The sequence below is a fragment of the Mus musculus genome, chromosome 4 (assembly GCF_000001635.26).
Source record: "Mus musculus strain C57BL/6J chromosome 4, GRCm38.p6 C57BL/6J".
NCBI lineage: Eukaryota > Metazoa > Chordata > Mammalia > Rodentia > Muridae > Mus > Mus musculus.
In genome coordinates this window covers 156,108,915-156,127,322 of record NC_000070.6, presented here as the reverse complement: position 1 = coordinate 156,127,322, position 18,408 = coordinate 156,108,915, and the positions used below count along the sequence as shown (strand labels likewise).

The following is an 18,408-nucleotide window of genomic DNA, read 5'->3' as shown; positions in this document are numbered from 1 at the left end:
GGGCAGTGTCTTAGTAAGTATCCGACTGCTGCGAAGAGACATCATGACCTCAACAACTCTTATAAAACAAAGTATTTAATTGGGGCTTGTCTACTGTTTCAGAGGTTTAGTCCATTATCGGAACGGCAGGAAGCATGGTAGCATAGGCGGACATGGTGCTGGACGAGGAGCTGAGAGCTCTACATCCAAATCCACAGGCAGCAGGAAATGAAAGCCACTGGGCCTGGCTTGAGCTTTTGAGACCCAATGCCCATCCCCAGAGACACACTTCCTCCAATAAAGCCACACCTCCTAAGCCTCTCCCGTAATCCCTGATGACTCAGCAATTCAAGTATGTAAGCCTGGGGGCACTGGGTAGGCATTCTTATCAAACTACCTGGCAGGACTTCTAGAATCCCTAAGCTCTCATTTGGCTCTCTTTATCCGGTTCTGCCTCTAGTCAGCAGACACACATCTGTACGTCTACACATGGGCTTTGAGGGGGACCACTAAAATGAACTCAGGTGGCCAGGTCGAGGGTTCTGCTTTCCCCAAGGGTCAATTAGATCCATAAACTGCCAGTGGCCCCCTCAAAGCCTAGTGATGCATGTAGTCTTATCTGAAAACCATGCCGTGCTTGACTGGCACTTTCTACCTCAAGTCCTAAGGAGCGGGGTCACCTCTTCATGCAAGATGGTGTCCTGAAATGGGAGGGGCTACATGGCCAGGGAAAGATGAGGGGATGGGTTGTGCTGCACTGCCAGTTCCACCAGACAACAGTAGGCTCTGAGTCCGGCTGAGGGCTTCTTCTTCCCCTCCCTACTTGTCCCCTGGACATGGCAATGGGGTAGTTCGCTCCCACACACCACACTGAATACGAGACCTTGGGACAACAAAGCTTGAGGAGAGAAGATCTAGTCTAATTGAATTGGTCCAGCTTGGAATTGCTGCTGCTACCTGAGTCACTGGCTCAACTCTGGGAAAGCAAACTCCTAACACTGTGCATAACATCAGATGTGTGCTTGACGTCAAAGAAGATGCTAGACGGAGGATGGCACTGGTCATCAGGCCACCTCCTTCTATAGGGACACATGGCCAACACCACCAGCCACACTAGCAGCTCACAGGCTTCTGGAGTCTTAGGAGAGCAAAGACAGGACTGCTAACCAGCATGAGCTCACAAGCCCAAGGGGACAAGTGACCTAAGTGTTCAGAGATGGAGGCCCCACGGGTAAACATTTTGCTCTGAGTGCCCAGCCTGAAGGTACTGGGTGGAGTCTGTCCCTGGAAGACAAGGCTCTGCTTGCTGGCTTCTGGAATCAGAAAACCAAGGATACTCAATTCTGCAACTCTGAGAAACATGGGCCTTGAGAGGTCAGCAGCTAAATTAGCAGGCTGACACTAGAGCAACCTATCTCTGGAACCAGTATCCAGGCTGTTTTCTCCACTGTTGGAACCTTGGTTTCATCTTCTTAGCTCGGTGGGAATGGAGTCCTGTCTACTATGGGCTCCAGTGGGTGGGCTCCAGAAGTTTTGACCGTTTGGATCAGGTCTGTGTTATAGCTGCTATAGATGCTGTTACTCTTAAGGGGCACAGACCCCACATGACTTGCTCTTGAGTCCTCAGTCTCACAGATGGTTGCTCCTGTTAAACCACACAGTGACGATCTCATGGCATGGACGTTAGCATCCCCCTAGCATTCGTGCATGTCTGCCATTGGGAGTCCATTCTGGCATATCTTAAGGCCCAGGCCCTTTGTGTAGTGAGCTCACTGGAGGGGGCCTTGGGTCTCCACTGCTGTACTGTGAAGTCTCAGTTGACCTCTAGATCAGACGTTGCTGATGTGGGCCTCCACTGTAGAGAAGGCAGAAGGGTCCCTATTCTTGTCTGGGTGCTGCTCACGCCGGATGTATCTTGGCTTCCTCACTGAAATGGGGTCAAAGACAAGCTGAGTCAGAGATAGGTAAGTTCAGGACTTTGCTGCACTGTTGGCTCTCAGGAGCATATTGAATCGCCACAGGGAACAAAGCCCACGTATGCTGTTTAGTCTAACAAGAAAGTGATGCTCATCAGACTCCACTTGTACAAGGGCAGTTTCTTCTCATGGAGGCTCCCATGAGCTCAGCTACTTCCTATCAGATTCCTCCCACGCCCAAGACGCCCCACCCCTGGGCCTGTATTAGAGCCCTACTATTCCTCTAGAAAAAAGCACAGATCATACTTGCATCATGCACTACAGGGAGGTAGGCAGCACCCTGGAAGACAAGACTGCACCCGAGCTTTGGAGCCCATGAACATAACCTTTATTTGAAAAAGGGTCTGTGCAGACTCTATTAGGATAGAAGATGAGATCACCCTAGATTAATCAGGTAGCCTTTGAACCCAATGACTAGTATTCTCTTCAGAGGGAAAGAGAGCCATGTCTGATATGGCCACAAGCCACAGGAGGTCTGAGATACTAGGAGCTGGAAGACACATGAGGGATTCCCTATCCATCAGGCCTTGAAATGCATCTCTCTCACCCCCACGTCCTGATTTCTAATGTCTGGCTCAAAGAACCATCAAGGGATACAGTTTTATTACAGTGGCCGGGGTGTATATTTGCTGCATAGTCACTAACTATAGTGCTACGGGTCCCTAACAACACTTTTAAGGTCCTCAGGGACAAGGCTGCTTTGGAGAACTTGAGACAGGTATTAATTGGAACAAGGTATGTCTAACTTCATCAAGGATCTACTTTATTTTCAACAGAGAAAAACAGTGTCACTGGTTCTCTACTCTAGACCAGTGCATAAGAAAGGCAATGAGACGAGAAAGAAGCTAAGTAAATCTGCGCGGGGCCTGTAGCTGTGGAACCTCTCTGCTCATGGCCTCTTCCACATACCAGGTTACAAACGCTCAGATGGGCCCGCCAGGGAAAAGCTCAAGAACTGACCTGTTCCTTGCAGCTCTCAAGCAGAGCAAGACTGGACATGGCTAGAGAGGCTGGGAGTCTGGCCCTACGCTGAGAAGACAGCATGGAAACCGTGAGGGTGGTAAGAAGAGTAGCGCTTGCTCAACACCTGCCCTTTGCCCTGCCTGATGGAGCAGCTGACTTGGCATATAGTCAGGTCCTAGAGAAGAACCTTTATGTGTGGGGATAAAGCCATAGAGTAGGCTTAGAAGACGGCCCACAGTGAGACCCTTCCACCCAACTCCCATACCACGCTGCAGCCTGTACCTGAAGACTGTGGCAGGGGGACCATGGCAGCCTTGAAAAGAGAAAGGCAGAGTGAGGCTTGGATGGCCTGGTACAGGAACACACGACCCAGGTTTTCAGCCTAGTCGGGTAGGTTACTTACTGTCTCACCAGGCTGCAGGACAGGGGCTGGGGAAGAAAATGGAGTGTCACTCTGCTGCCCAGCAGCTGCCTTAGCTCTGAGTGCCCTAAGCACCCTGAGCCTAGACAGCTGCTCAGCCACATTTCTTACCTGGGGAACTCTAAGCAGCGGGGCCCAGCCTCACAGCCTCAGCTGTAACAACATCCAAGGCTCTGGGTCGATGGCTTTGAGCACAGTGCAGTCCCTGTGCCTGCTCTGTAGCTCTTGGGGAGCCCCTAGGCCCGGCATGGGTCAGACTCTGCATAGTACCTGTGAAGCTAGGCGGGTAGAAATTCAACCATAGAGGGAAGTACCTCTGTCTCTCCTGTAGAAAACCTCAGGAAGTTTGCTGGAGCGCTTGAGGTAGAAGAATCCAGCCACAGAGAGGATGAGGCCTGTGCTGATGAAGAGTGTCCCCAGGAAGAGAGAAGCTGCCACATGAGGACCCCCTGCAGACAAACCAACAGCTGCCAAGAGAGCCTGGGTTTGGGGAAATGGCTATCCAGTGCTCCTTGCCTAACCCCTGGGGCTCACTATTCCCCAAACATACCTGAGCCCCTACTAGGTGCCAGCCACAGGTCAGAGCCACCATGAGCCCAACACATCACAAGACAAGGAATAATTCCTGGCTCCAGAAGAATCAGGTCCTGGGCTCCCTCCATTAGACTGGCCTCTGCCTCTTGGACTGACAGTCAAAGCCTCCAGCCTTGGCAGCAGACACATCTACTGCACCTGCTTTCTGATACATGCAGCTGCCTTCTGCTCATCTCCATGTGTTTGGGGTCAAGACATACTAAGGGGTTGGTAGTTGACAGAACAATGTGACTGCCAGCTATGGGAAGTGCTGTCCATTGCTGTTGAAGGATGAGCCCAGGTTAGAGTGACGTGCCCCTAAAGTGACTCTGTTAGCTCAGAAGAGGCAGTCTTCTATTGGAGCTCAGTCTAGCTCCCTGACATATGGGGCTCCTCTGCCTTGGGCATATTCTCTCCAGCAGCATCAGGCCCAGACCATTCTCTTGCCTGGCTGACCACACTGCTAACCCAGACACATCCCTTTACTCCCGAGGCCTCCATCTAAGGTGAGCCTGAAGGCCCTGGAGATTCAAGCATCAGGTGACAGGGCCTGCCCCTTCCTTGAAAACAGCTCAGGAGGCATGGCCTATGTGTTTGTAGTCTCATCTGAGGCCTACATCCTGTAAGAGCAAATTGGGATGGAGCAATGCAATCCACAAGGCCTGGAGGTCACGGTGGACATGAAATGAAGCAAAGGCTGAGCATAAGTGAGTAGCAGTGACGGCTGCTACTAAATGACTGAAGCTCTTTGGAGACCATGAAGTATCTTCCTCCGATGGCATCCCAACACATGCCCACACGCAAGCTAAATAAGCCTCGTCCCAGGGGATGCTGGACTCTCTCCAGACCTCTTCCTTAACCAGAGTTCTTTACAGAAAATACTTGACTTCAGGACTGGCACTGGTACCAGTCCTAACTCTACTGATGTGCCCCAGCCCCAGCCCCAGGTCACAGACAGAAACACAGTGCTGGACTTATGAGCTAAGAGACTTACCAAAATGTGGCTGTCCAGGTGTCCCCGTGCTCCTGTTCATGGGAAGCTGCACGCCCCGGCCAGTGACTGTGGGAGAGCAGAACTGAGGGGAGGCCTGGGCCATGCCTGCGACCCTACTGAGGCCTCCACATATAGTGCTAAAGGGACATCTTAGAGATGAGACGGCAAGGAGTAGTTACACCCACAGCTGTCCTCAGTAAACAGAACACTCAGGGAGGGACGGAAGGGGCTGCTCACTGATAAACAATACTCCTGGGCAAGTGAGTATTGTCTTTGCAGTTGGAGAAGACAATTACAGTAGTTCCTTGGTTTCTCCCCAAATTGGACAGGAGGACCCCTGTGAGGTCTGTCTGGGGGAACTGGGGCAGATAGCTTGGAGAAGACATACGAATTCTACACTCAGAGCCATTGTATGTCGGGAGGGTCCCATTCCAGCACCGGACACAGCTAGCGCTCCCATCTGCATTCCAGTGCCTGTAGCAACCTGCACCAGAGGAGACAGGATTTTTCAGCCAAAGTCAGTCAAGATCATCTCAGTGTCTTCTGTAAGCTTTTCTGTATTGTGAATTGGTAATTCTCAACTCAAGAACACGAACATGTTGTGGAAGTCTATGGAGGCACAAGCTCCAGTTCCAGAAACGGGAAACTCGACAGGAAGCATACGGCTTTCAGCCAAGTTCTTATGGCCGGCGGTTACTAAGCCAGTCATTCATTTTACTGGATGCCTCAGGAGACTATTCTAAAGTGCTTGGGACAGAAACCTAAAATTAATAGGTCCCATTTGAAGGTCTTGACTATCTACCAGAACCACTTCCTCCAGGAGACAAGATAGCTGCCTACCTGTATGAGTGTAGCTCTAAGTACAGCACTGTGCCCTTACTTGGGTCTCTACACGGGGCAGGTGTACATAGGTTTGTTTGTTGTCCCTGTGCCATTTCCTAGGGTCTATGTAGCAGGATCAAGCCAAATTTCTATCCCAGACTTGTACTGACCAAAGCTATACCTTCCCGCTTGGAGTGACCCAGCCTGCACTGGCTAGCGATTTGTGGATAGCTGCTTCCCCTCTGGTGAGGTCATCCTGAAGACCATCTTATGCCTTTACTTCTAACATCCCCAACATAGACGATGAGCAGATACGTCCCATATATGTTAATTGGGTACTAGTACCCAAAGCTGGAGATTGAGCAGCATATACAGCTAAACCGTGGGTCACTGAACCTTAACATTGAATGTTACGACATCTGATCTGAACAGATGGCTGAGATGAGACAGAAGCCTTTTTGTGGTGGCAGAGACAGTATCAAGGACAATGGATAAGTGGTCTAGGAGGGACATCAGCTCATTCTAGCTCTAACAATGCTATGGGCAAATGACCACACAGGAACAAAGTCCAACTGCTCAGTTCTACTTGGGTGGGAGAGTCCTGCTCAAACATGGAGTCCTACATGTCTCCTACAGTGATCTCTCTTCCTCGTATCAATTCAAGGCTCAAGTAGATCTTACTGGAAGTATGTGTGTCTACTAAAGGCAAGACCAAAGAACATAGGGTGCTCCAGACAAAACCAGTACAAAAAGTGCAATGCTCAGGAGGAGCGATAGTGCATGCCCTTGGGAGGCAAAGGCAGGCGGTTCTCTAGGAGATCCAGGCGGCCAGAGCTGCATAGTGAGAACTGGTGGCAAAAAATAAAACAAACAAACAAACAAGTGAGCTCATCCCTAGAATCGTCCCTTTTACTAATTCCTGCGTTGAGATACAACTGAGTCTACCAAGGGCTGCTGCTGGGCTGCTAAATTATATGTAAGGAAAGAGGGTGGCCAGAGAGTCATGTGCTAGACCCGAAGGCTCCTGTGCCTCCCTACACAAACTTGGTTATCTCCATTCTTGTACCTATGCTCGGAGCCATCTTGAACTTTAAAAGAGAAACCCAGGAAAGTTCAACTGCTATAACTTTAGGTTAGAGGGTTGATGAAGGCCTTTGACATCCTCACATTTTCTCTGCTCACCACAGAACAATCTCCTTTTCTATTTATCACCACACCCATCCTTGACCCTCACCTTACTCCAGCCTCACCATTTTGTCCATGTTCTCTCACATGACACCTGACCAATGTTTTGAGGTGCTTGCTTCCCTGAGAAGTCCCTCTGGATTTATGTAGTCTTGCGTGTAATGGAACTCAGGACATGTGCCAAGGAGTACCCCTTGACAGATATCTAATCTAAAACAAGGCAGCCCGGAGTCTTACCTCAGGACAGGTCAAGATTGTGGGTGGCATCTCTCCTCGGTCTTCATCTCCTGGGTGCCCCTATTCGATTTCTCTCACCAGCTCTGAACCTTGTTAGCTGCTTTCAGAAAGCCCTGCCTTTATGGCCTCCTAGAATCTTCTGTGGGTCAGAGACTTTACCTCTGGCACGCTGGCACTGAGGCTCGACTGTCCTCTGTCGTGGAGTCATCCTGTGCTAGTGAGCAGTACTCTGGCTCCAACTCCATATGCTAGGAGCATCATCCTGAACTCAGCACCAGATGTGATGACCAAAAGTGCCTTCAAACACTGCTGAATATTCCAGGGTCAGAATACTCCATGAGGTGCTGGAGAGATGGCTCGGCAGTTAAGTGCACTTGCTATTCTTAAAGAAATCCTGGGTTTGGTTCCCAGCATCCACATGGAGTCACACAGTCATCTATTAACTCTAGTTCTAGAGGATCTTATACCTTCTTCTGGCCTTTGAGGGTACCAGGTATGCATGTGGTGCACATATATACACACACAGGTAAACACTCACACATAAAATAAAAATAAATAACTCTTTAAAGAAAGATACCTCCAAAAGCTGCTCAGTTCCTGGAAGTACTGTCCTGGCTCAGTTTCCTCTGAACCCTACCTGCTTCCTCTTCCTCTTCCTCTTCCTCCTGTGAATCTTCTCCTCCCTGGGCCTTAGCCCTTTACAGAACAACAGTCCCCCCACAGGGTCCTTGCATGGACTACACAAAGGTGTGGTTAGCTTGCTCAAGAAGAGTGCCCAGGTAGGTAGGCCTTCTCTGCACAATGCCACAGCCTATGCTACCCCAAGTTCTTCCATCCCCCCAGCTGTCTTGTCACTGAGGAGTAAAAACCATCCAGGAATGCTGGTGGTGCGTGGTGAATGGTCTACTATTTACTTGCAACCATGATGCTTACCTGGGCCACAGAGACCTGTACCGAGGCAGGTAGCATTGAAGTCTACCACATCCATGCAACACTCAGGTTGCTGGGCCTAGAGGAGAGACATCAGTGACACAGGTTAGTGAGTACCAAGGTCGTGTCAAGGACAGCATTGGTCTCAACAGGGCCTTATCTGTCTCATCATCCATACTCCCCAAACTCTCAGGGGCAAGTGACATCCAGTCAATGGGCAAGTGACACCCAGTCAATGGGCAAGTGACATCCAGTCAATGAGTAAGGATTCTCACTCACTCCTGCTGCAGCCTATGTTGGCAGAGCACAAGGAAAACTCCAGCCCTAGACATAAAGCCTGGGAGTTACTAGTACAAACAGGTTAGAGCTACCTACCTACCTATCCACAAGCCTCGGGACTACATTCCTGTCATGTCACACGAATCACTACCCAGCAGGTCCTTCTCCCACTTGCTCCAGGTCTGTGCAGAGTCATCACTAGTGACTATTTGATGACCGAATGAGCTACCAAGTACAATGCTAGAATCTGACCAGGTGTATCCAACAACAGCTACCCAGTTTCCCAAAGGCCTACAAGGGTATGAACTAATAGATTTATATAAACTGGCCTAGGGCCTGGGCTTTGGACAGCCTGGCATGGTGTGACACAGAACAAACCACCCTAAAATAGAGTATTTAGACATTGGAGAGAGCTCAGAAGGAAGTCTCTGACTATCTCCTGCCCTCAGAGAGCGGTGCCCTCCCTGTATTGATAGGGCAACCCCGGTCTCTGAAGCCGTAGGGACAAGAATCTGCACAACAACCTGGTTAGGTCCCTAGTTAATGACCAGCTCACACCCTTTGTCCAATCATACTCTCTTAGGAACATCCCTCAAGAAATGTAAAGCTTATATTGTTTGCCTTTTCTCTATTTTTAAATTCTAAAATTTACTTATTAGTATTGTTTTATTTTGAGACAAGATTTCTTTCATTATATAGCGTTGGCTGGCCTGGAACTTACTGGGTAGGCCAGGGTGGCCTCAAACTCAGAGATCCACCTGTGAGTGCTAGGATTAAAGGCCTATGCCATGATACTCAGATGTTTCATTTACTGTTATTATTGTGTGCATATATGAGTAGGGGCATGAACGTGGAGGTCAGAAGACAACTTTTGGGAATTCTTTAACTGTGGGTTCCAGGGACCAAATTCATCAGGCTTGGCAGCATGTGTCCTTACCTGCTGAGGCATTCTGCTGACCCTGTTTATTTTTGTTTTTAAGAAAGGGTTCCTATCAGGTGGTGGCATGCCTTTAAATCCTAGTACTTCAGATCTCTGAGTTTGAGGCTAGCCTAGTCTACAGAGCAAATTTCAGGACAGAGAAACCCTATCTCAGAGAGAGAGAGAGAGGGAGAGAGGGAGAGAGAGAGAGAGAGAGAGAGAGAGAGAGAGAGAGAGAGGGAGAGAAGCAGGCAAACAGACAGACAAGGATCCATCATGTAGGCAAGTCCTACAGTCTCAGACTGCGGTGGGATAGGACTACAGGTCTGTTTTTGTGACCTGAGCTTGGTTAATAGAAAGGAATATCTAGAGGGTAACAGGGACAAAGCATGGGAAAGATCAACGCCCAGCGCACAAGCCATCCCTTTTATTACCCTTGGTCAAGTCAGTAAGGGATCCCCCATACCCATCACCCTAAACAGTGAGGCCCCCATCCTGTCTCACTTGGGAAGCAGAATAATGGGCCCCCATTAAAGACACTAAATCTCACCCCACTCGAGTGTCATTGGCTTTGTTCAACTACTTCTGGTGGGAGCTATGATGCCTGACCATGTGTGTCTACCAGTCATGAGCTCTCCTAAGAATGCGCATCACCTGAGCAGGCAGCTCTGAGGGTGATTCTGCAGAGACTCTAAGTTAGTTATAGCAATGAGTAAATCTGGCAAAGAAACTTCTAGAAAGCAGGAAAAAAAAAAAAAAAAAAAACAGGTGACAGGTAGATTTGAGATATCTCTAATCCTAGCAGTAGACTCAAAGGGGATTCTACCAAGGTTAGGCTAGTATCAATGAACCCTAAGTTCAAAGACTGAAATTTTTATGGGGTAAAGATCCATTGTCTATGAGGAGGGCTTCAACAGGCCACTGGATACAGGGTCACCTACCTGGCTTTCTGTGGACTTGCACACGCCTCCTGTCAGAAGGCCAGTCAGGAGCAGGAGACACTGCAGTGCCATGCTGGGGAGCTGACAAGGAGATCTGCAAGATAGAACAGGATGTAAGGAGGAGGTACTGGTAAGGGTGGATGGGGCTGAGAGGGACGTAACTGGGAGGACAGGGCCAAGGCAGGGAGGGAGGGCTTTAACGGAAATGCCTGGGTAACTTTTCAGGGGAGCAATATGTAGTCAAAGTACCCTTACCTGGGGGCTGGAGAGATGGCTCAGTGGTTAACAGCATTGACTGCTCTTCCGAAAGTCCTGAGTTCAAATCCCAGCAACCACATGGTGGCTCACAACCACCCGTAATGAGATCTGGTGCCCTCCTCTGGTGTGTCTGAAGACAGCTACAGTATACTTACATGTAATAAATAAATAAATTATTTAAAAAAAAAAAGTACCCTTACCTGTCCCTCCAGGATGAGAACTACAGATATCAGTTCTTCATCACCTGAGGACCAGTTGTCAACATAGACAGGACTGTGGGGAGCTCCATTGCAGTTTTAAGGCCAAAACTCAGGAATCAGGGCAGGTGGACAAGGCCTTGATCGAGAGGGACGACCTGGTGCTCCTTCTAAAAGCACTATGTTCTCAGGATTCCGAAAGCAAGGCCACTGTACCTCTCGTTTCCTGGGATGTAGACACACACCTGTCCTAGTGAGCTCCTAATCACATGTTAAGTACCACGAACAATATTTGGCTTCCTTTTGGGTAGCTAGCCAAAGGTTTGGGGTGACATCGGTTCATTGGGATTCTCAGTGATACAGTATCCTGTCTTTATGAACTTGGGGAAACAAGAAGATATAAAACCTTAGTCCAGAGTAATACCCAAGCCTAAAAATGCACTGACACAAGCCAGGCATGGCAGCCCACCCTCTAATCCCAGCGCTCAGGAGACAGAAGCAGATGGATCTCTGAGTTCCAGGCCAGCCCTGTCTACAGAGTGAGTTCCAGGAGAGTTAGGGCTACACAGAGAAACCCTGTCTCGAAAAACCACAAACATAACAAACAAAAAGTGTAGTTATAAGAGGAAGGATCTAGAGACCAAAAAAAGAGCACAAATATTGCAGGAAGATTTAAACCTTATAAAATACTTGGTGCCTGCAAACTGCTGGCTTAGTGCCTCATTGTTCATATATTAGAGAAAAATATGCACCTATCTCAAAGCCTTGAGGTAATATCATGTGTACAGTCTTAATAATTTTTCCTGGTTTTTAGATAAGGGTTTCATATATTCTTTGGCTAACTTTGAACTCAATCTGTAACAATACTACTTTTTGTTTTTAACTTTTAAAAAATTTTTACATATATGATGTTTGTCTGCATATATGTTAGTGTACCATGAACAGGCCTGGTACCTGCAGAGGCCAGAAAAGACATCAGATCTACTGAAACTAGAGTTATACACTGCAACAGTTACAGTTGCAAGCTGCCCTGTAGGTGCTGGGAATAGAACACAGGTCTGGAAGAGCAGCCAGTGTTTTTAACTGCTGAGCCATCTCTCTCCATTTCTCTCACCTCCTGCTTCTACCACTGAGTATTCTAATTACAGATGTTCTACACTGTACACTAATTACACTATAAAGTTTGATTTATGAAGGCAGGGGATTGAATCCAAGGCTTTGTGCATACTAGTTAAGCAACTGAGCTACATCCACATCCATTTTTTTTTTCCAAAAATCACTTTATTTTATGTATATGAATGTTTTAACTGTATGTATGTATGTGCATCACATGTGTGCTTAGTGCCTACAGAGGCTAGAAGAGGGCATCAGATTCCTGGAAATGGAGTCATAGACAATTGTGAGCTAGTATGTGGCTGCTAAAACACCAACCTTTGCAAAAACAGTGCTCTTTACCACTAAGCCATCTCTCCAGTCTCTCTCTCTAAAACCTTTTACAACAAACTTATGTTAAGGTGATACTTATAAATCAGTCTGTCCAAAATAAGATTTAAGAAATATTTTTTTGCCATAAAGTTATCTCTTAAAAAACAAAAAAACTTGCTGGGCAGTGGTGGCGCACGCCTTTAATCCCAACACATGGGAGACAGAAGTAGACAGATCTCTGAGAGTTCGAGGCCAGCCTGGTCTACAGAGTAAATTCCAGAACAGCCGAGGCTACATAGAGAAACCCTGTCTTGAAAACCAAACAAACAAAACAACAAAAAGTTAACTGAGTATGGTTTGGTCTTCCTAGTGAGTTTCACGCTAGCCAGAACTACATAGGTTTCTCAAAAAAAAAAACAAAACCTGGACTGGGAAAATGGCTGAATGGTTACAAACACTGGCTGTGTTCCCAAAGGACCTAGGTGCATTTCCTATCATCCACACAGCAGCTGTCTGTAATTTCAATTATGAGGGCACTGCATCCATGCATGTGGTACACAGACATGCATGCAGGCAAAACACCCAATCACATTAAAGGAAAATAAAACTTTAAACAAATAAAGTTACCTCTTTTTTATTTTTTTAATTTTTTTGGTTTTTCGAGACAGGATTTCTCTATGTAGCCCTGGCTGTACTGGAGCTCACTCTGTAGACCAGGCTGGCCTCGAACTCAGAAATCCGCCTGCCTCTGCCTCCCAAGTGCTGGGATTAAACTACTGCCCTGCTAAGTCACCTCTTAAGAGACTAAAGATGTAGCTCAGTTGGTAAAGTGTTTATGCAGCATAAACAAAGCCCTGATTTTTTTTTTAAAGATTTATTTATTATTATATGTAAGTACACTGTAGCTGACTTCAGACACACCAGAGGAGGGCACCAGATCTCATTACGGGTGGTTGTGAGCCACCATGTGGTTGCTGGGATTTGAACTCAGGACCTTCAGAAGAGCAGTCAGTGCTCTTACCGCTGAGCCATCTCTCCAGCCCCAAAGCCCTGAGTTTTATTTCCATTATCACATGAGTTGGTGTGGTGGTATACACCTGTAATCCAAACACTTGGTAGCTATATAGTAAATTCAAGACCAACCTGAGACACCATGAGATTTTGTCTCAAAATTAATAATAATAATAATAATAATAATAATAATAATAATAATAATAATTACCTCTATGAAGACTTTTTACTTAGCAGCGGCCCCCGAAGCATTGAAGGAGCAGGCAAGCTGGGCATTTCCAATTCTGGAACAATAGTAGTCTGAGCTTCCTAGATAGAGGAATTCTAAGAGAATGCAGAGAAGTTTCAGTTTGAGGCTAAAAATGAGGAATTAAACTCTCTGGCCTAGGGCAGTGGGAAGTCCCACTTGAGGGATTATGTGGGTCCACATGACCCTTAGGGGTTCGGGATGATATAGGTCTAGTCCTCTGAGCAGGGGACGTAGGAATTTGTACTGTAATTCACTTTATACTGGATTTAAGCCAGGACTGTCAAGGCAATGACCACACTGCAAGAGGCAAGAGGTGGTGTTCAGGCCCGCAGGAGTTATCTTTGAAGCCTTATCCGGAGCCTTTCTGGCACTCATTAGTACATGTGTTTTGTTTCAGTAATGCATGCTGGGTTTCAAAATACATTCTGTCCTTGACTTAACTCTTCTTTCTAAGGTATGAAATCTTCTTAGAGACATATTTATATCATAGTCTGGCTGCCCCTCAACTGTAAGATGTAATCATATTTCAACCTTTCTGTGAATTTAAGGTTTGTTCACCCATAGACCTGCCCTGGCGGAAAACTTCCAGATGTTAAACAGACCCTCTCTCTGAGAAGAGCATCCCTAAGCTTAGGTCAAGTTAAAAAAAAAAAAAAAAAAAAAAGTCCAACATTAATCAACACTGCCACGTGTTACATAATTTCCACACAATAACCAACATCTACTTCAAATAGACAAGTCAGGGGGCTCTGAAAAAATGTGTACCCATGAGGCCACCACTGCAGCAAAAAGCTATCAGTATCGGAGCCTTCTATGAGCCCCACCCCCACCCCCGCTTCCTCAACCTAAACTCCAGGCAACCAAGCTGACCTTGTCACTGCAGTCTATAATTTCATATAAATAGAACATACAGTCTAAGTGGCTCCTTCCATTCAGCACCAAGCATCTTTAGGCGTGCTTTGTTATGCGTGTTCTGTTCACTACCATGTGACTGCTATGAGGCTATACTCCATTTCCTTTCCCTATCACCTGCTAACAGGCTCCTGATCTGATTGTATCACTTGGGAAATCACAGGGCCTTGAGCACACACTATGTGAGCCTCTATTTCTATTTCTTATAGGTAAATACCAAGGAATGTGTGTTGGATCAGAGAGGTTTAATTTGTCACTTTTAGTACCTCTTTACTTGCCCACCAGTGAAGCAGAAAGGCTCAAAGGTGCTGCATCCTCACCAATATCTGGTGATGTACTGGCGGGCACCTAGTGGTATCTTATGTTATCAGCATCCCCCTGACTAGTAACGGTTGGCATCTTTTCATGACATTAGTCACACGTGTGTCCTATTGAACTGTCTTTTCTCATCTTTTATGTGTTTTAATTGGGTTATCTTCCAATTAGATATGGCAGTTCTGTAACATGTACTTATTCGCTCTGTGTGTGCATGAGTATGCACATACATGCCACCAGACACATGCTATATAGCATGTATGTGGCCATCAGAGAACAGTCAGTTCTCTTCTTTTACCCTGCGGATTTCAGAGATCAAATTCAGGTTGTCAGCCTTGGCTGTAAACCCCTTTATCCACTGAGCCATGTCACTGGTTCAGCCATTCTGAATGTACTTTTTAAGTTTCTGATTATTTGTTTATGTCATATTTACACATCTGCTAAGACATGCATGGAGGTCAGAAGACGACTTGTGAGAGGCAGTTCTCTTCTTTCACTATGTGGGTCCTACACATACTTTCCTGTTGTGCGTGGTGTATACACGTGTTTAGAAGTGTGTGTACACCAGAAGTCAGCAGTGACTACTCTCCACCTTATTTTGTGTAGTGCATGTGTGCATGGGTTCACTTTCCCACGGCACGTGTGGTGCTCAGAGACAGGAGATGCATGTCTTCCTCTATCACTCTCCACCATTGTTTGTTTGTTTGTTTGTTTTGGAGACAGGTCTCTCTATAATCCTGGCTGTCCTAGAACTAGCTGTGAAGACCAGCTGGCCTTGAACTCACAGCGATTCCCCTGCCTCTGCTTCTCTGGTGCTGGAATTAGAGGTGGGTCATAGGATCTTTCACTGAACCCAGACCTCATCACCTTTGCTGGATGGTCAGCCTGCCCTGAGGAGTTGCTTGTTTTCCTTCTACTCAAACTGGGATGAGGGAGGTACGCCACCTGCTCTTTCAATAGGGACTGGGAATCTGAATTCAGGCTCTCATGCTTACACACGCATTTTACCCTCAGCCATCTACCCAGTCCCCATCCACTGTATTTTTTGAGACAGGCTCTTTCATTGAACCGGGAGCTCATTGATGCGGCTCAGCTGACCAATCAATGAGCTCAAGAACCCATCTGACTCCATTCCTCACATTAATGTGGGCACTGTGGCTACAAACTCATCCTCATACTTGTTCTGCAGGCACTTTTAACTGAGCTATCTTTGCCACACCTTTTTATTTTTTTGAATTAGGATCTCATTATGAAGGCCAACCTTGCCTGGAACTCACTGCATCACTATGTAGACCAGGTTGGTCTTCAACTCCTGCCCCTGCCTCCCAAAGTGCTAGGGTTACAAGCATGGGATTACAGACCACTGTGCATGTGTGTGCAGTCTTATGTATTTCAGGCTGGTCTCAAACTATGTAGTAGATGATGTCTTTCAAGCTGATTTTCTTTTGAGATAGATTCTCATCATTAGGTAGCTACACAAGGAGTAGCATTGTTGAATACCTGTTCTTACCCACTATCCTGGAGCCTGGAACTCAAGAGATTTGCCTGCCTCTGCCTCCGAGGTGCTGGGAATGTGTGCCACCATTGCCTGGTAGCAATGTTCTTTTAATGAGTTACCTTATAGATCCAAATTAACATGAACAAATGCAAGCCAGTTCCGAAAGGTTGTGACAGATGCTGCTAGTGGACAAAAGAGCTCACCTAAGATGAGTTAAACTCATCAAGATATGTGCTTGCTTTGTTTTGGGGAAGATTATTAAGGCCAGGATATGGAAGTCAAGAAAAGAAACTATTAGCCGAGTTACGGGGCCACATGCCTTTAATCCCAGCCTAGTCTACAGAATGAGTTCCAGGCCAACCTGTCTCAAAAAAAGAAAGAAAAGGAAGGGGGGATGGGGGGGGGTGGAGAAAGAAACTATCTGCATAATTCAGATCTGTAGTTCCTTCTACGAGCTTCTAAAAATAAAAACGGACTCAAATTATTGTCTAGCTCTTAACGTAGTTACCAAACTATGTTTGTAACCTGGCTCAACCTGGTGAAGCCAACCCATGACTTTCTTGCGGGATTTATTGTAGAGGAGAAGCAAAATGTGAGAAAGCCCCAGATTCAAATCCTGCCCCCACCCCACCTCGGCCACACACAGCACCACAAACCCACAAATTAAAAACAAAACAAAACAAACAAACAAACAAACAAAAAAAAACAGTTTTGCCTTCTTTGTACACTGCAGTGAGACTAAGAAAACCCAACAAGATTACGAGACAACGGCAGGGGTTACATGGCCAACCCCTTTCCCAAAACAATAAAAAAACAAAATACTGGGCTAAGTTCGACACCTTTACATTTAATGCGCCGAAACGCGGGAGGATGTGTAACTCGCTGATATAGTGGCTCTCACGGCAAAGTCCTCAAGAAGAGCACATCCCGCGGGAGGACCTCGCCCCCTTCACGACACCAACCCATCTCCCACGTCCTCCACCTCCGTGCAGCTCGCGGTCCATGTCCCCTGCAACCTCCCCGTCCCTCCATCCACCACGCTCCACTCCCGGCTCCGTCCGTACCGCCTCCTCACTGACAAGATGGCAGGCAGCGAGGGAGGCGCTGCCCCGCTAGGCCCTGCATTAGTCTCAGAGTCCCAGAGTCTGCGCTACCCGCGGCCTTTACGGCGTCGCTGCAGCCGCCACCTCCGCCAGAGCAGGGCCCTCACTCACCACTCGCCAGCCGAGCTCCTTTCGTACCGGCCGCCCTGCGCGCGCCCCGCGAGCGTCTCTGGGATTTGTAGTCTCTGGCCCGCCCCCGCCCAGGCCGTGGCGAGGGCAAAAAAACTACAACTCCTAGCGGCCCCTTCGCCCAAGTGCGTTTACCCAGGATTCCGTCCTGGCAGCGGGTTTGCGTTCCCAGCGCTGACTGGGAAATGTAGTCCAAGAGGACTTGAGCCTAGGGAGGGAAGGAAACGACTACATTCCCCAATAGTTCTAGGGGCGGCCAATCATCGTAGTCCTTGTTAGGTGGCCGGCCTTGGTTCTAAGCAAGGCTATGGAGTGTAACGTCCGCCTCGCTCCAAGAGGGTCACAAAAGAATTCAAAGCTGGAGCCGGGTGTCGGGGCGCACGCCTTTAATCCCAGCACTGGAAGGCAGAGACAGGCGGATTTCTGAGTTCGAGGCCAGCCTGGTCTACAAAGTGAGTGCCAGGGCTATATAGAGAAACCCTGTCTCAAAAAAAAAAAAAAAAGAATCAGAACTGCCAATCAAGGCTATGGTAGCCTTTGAAATATTTAACTGGCTATAGTTCGTGATTTGGCTAGCCCCATTTCAAGATGAAGACAAAGTTCAAATTCATTCTTTTGTAAAAATCGGGACTTTCTAATACATCTTTGGCGTGTCTGCTTAGGGAGCTGGACTCTGGTTCCTCCCAAATGGGAAGCCACACCCACTCTTAAGCCGAGCATGGTGCCTCTGGGGTCACCAAGTGGAATGCTTAGGAGGAGTCTTGTCTCTGGGCTGCCTGATCGCCCCGGCCTCTCACTTTGGAGGCCTCGGGTACTTAGGCTTCTTCACAGAAGCTAAAACTCCATGGACGCCCCACAGTAACACAAGGAGGAGGCACTGTACTTTTTTTTTTTTTAAAGATTTATTTATTATTATATGTAAGTACACTGTAGCTGTCCTCAGACACCCCAGAAGAGGGCGTCAGTTCTCATTATGGATGATTGTGAGTCACCATGTGGTTGCTGGGATTTGAACTCAGGACTTTCAGAAGAGCAGTCAGTGCTCTTACCCACTGAGCCATCTCACCAGCCCTGGCACTGTACTTTTTGAA

At 47.4% G+C, this 18,408-nt stretch overlaps 1 protein-coding gene across 4 annotated transcripts; it reads right to left on the bottom strand.

The window, feature by feature from the left end:
* Nucleotides 1-57: 57 nt before the first annotated feature.
* Nucleotides 58-17,325, bottom strand: 9430015G10Rik (RIKEN cDNA 9430015G10 gene). 4 transcript variants are annotated; one of them, XM_030253514.1, is made up of 10 exons: nucleotides 13,322-13,409; nucleotides 10,475-10,627; nucleotides 10,220-10,313; nucleotides 8,084-8,159; nucleotides 5,295-5,390; nucleotides 4,907-4,972; nucleotides 3,654-3,788; nucleotides 3,322-3,347; nucleotides 3,201-3,231; nucleotides 58-1,906 (listed from the first exon to the last, which is right to left on the bottom strand). In XM_030253514.1, exons 3-10 carry the CDS (start codon nucleotides 10,289-10,291, stop codon nucleotides 1,809-1,811), a joined length of 600 nt encoding a protein of 199 aa, XP_030109374.1. In that variant the 5' UTR covers nucleotides 10,292-10,313; nucleotides 10,475-10,627; nucleotides 13,322-13,409; the 3' UTR covers nucleotides 58-1,808. The 4 variants fall into 4 exon arrangements, with proteins under 4 accessions (XP_030109374.1, XP_006538897.1, NP_796179.1 ...); XM_006538834.3 differs by having other exon boundaries at nucleotides 10,475-10,481; nucleotides 13,322-13,401; NM_177205.1 differs by lacking the exon at nucleotides 10,475-10,627 and adding an exon at nucleotides 17,150-17,325 and having other exon boundaries at nucleotides 60-1,906; nucleotides 13,322-13,434.
* Between the last annotated feature and the right edge of the window lie 1,083 nt (nucleotides 17,326-18,408).

Bases quoted from the DNA above. Each gene is read 5' to 3' on its own strand.
- 9430015G10Rik (NM_177205.1), bottom strand. From the start codon at position 10,291: ATGGCACTGCAGTGTCTCCTGCTCCTGACTGGCCTTCTGACAGGAGGC. The intron at 3,789-4,906 runs GTAAGTCTCTTA...GTTTGTCTGCAG, and splicing joins ACCTGGACAGCCACATTTTG to GGGGTCCTCATGTGGCAGCT. The intron at 3,232-3,321 runs GTAAGTAACCTA...TCTCTTTTCAAG, and splicing joins TCCTGCAGCCTGGTGAGACA to GCTGCCATGGTCCCCCTGCC.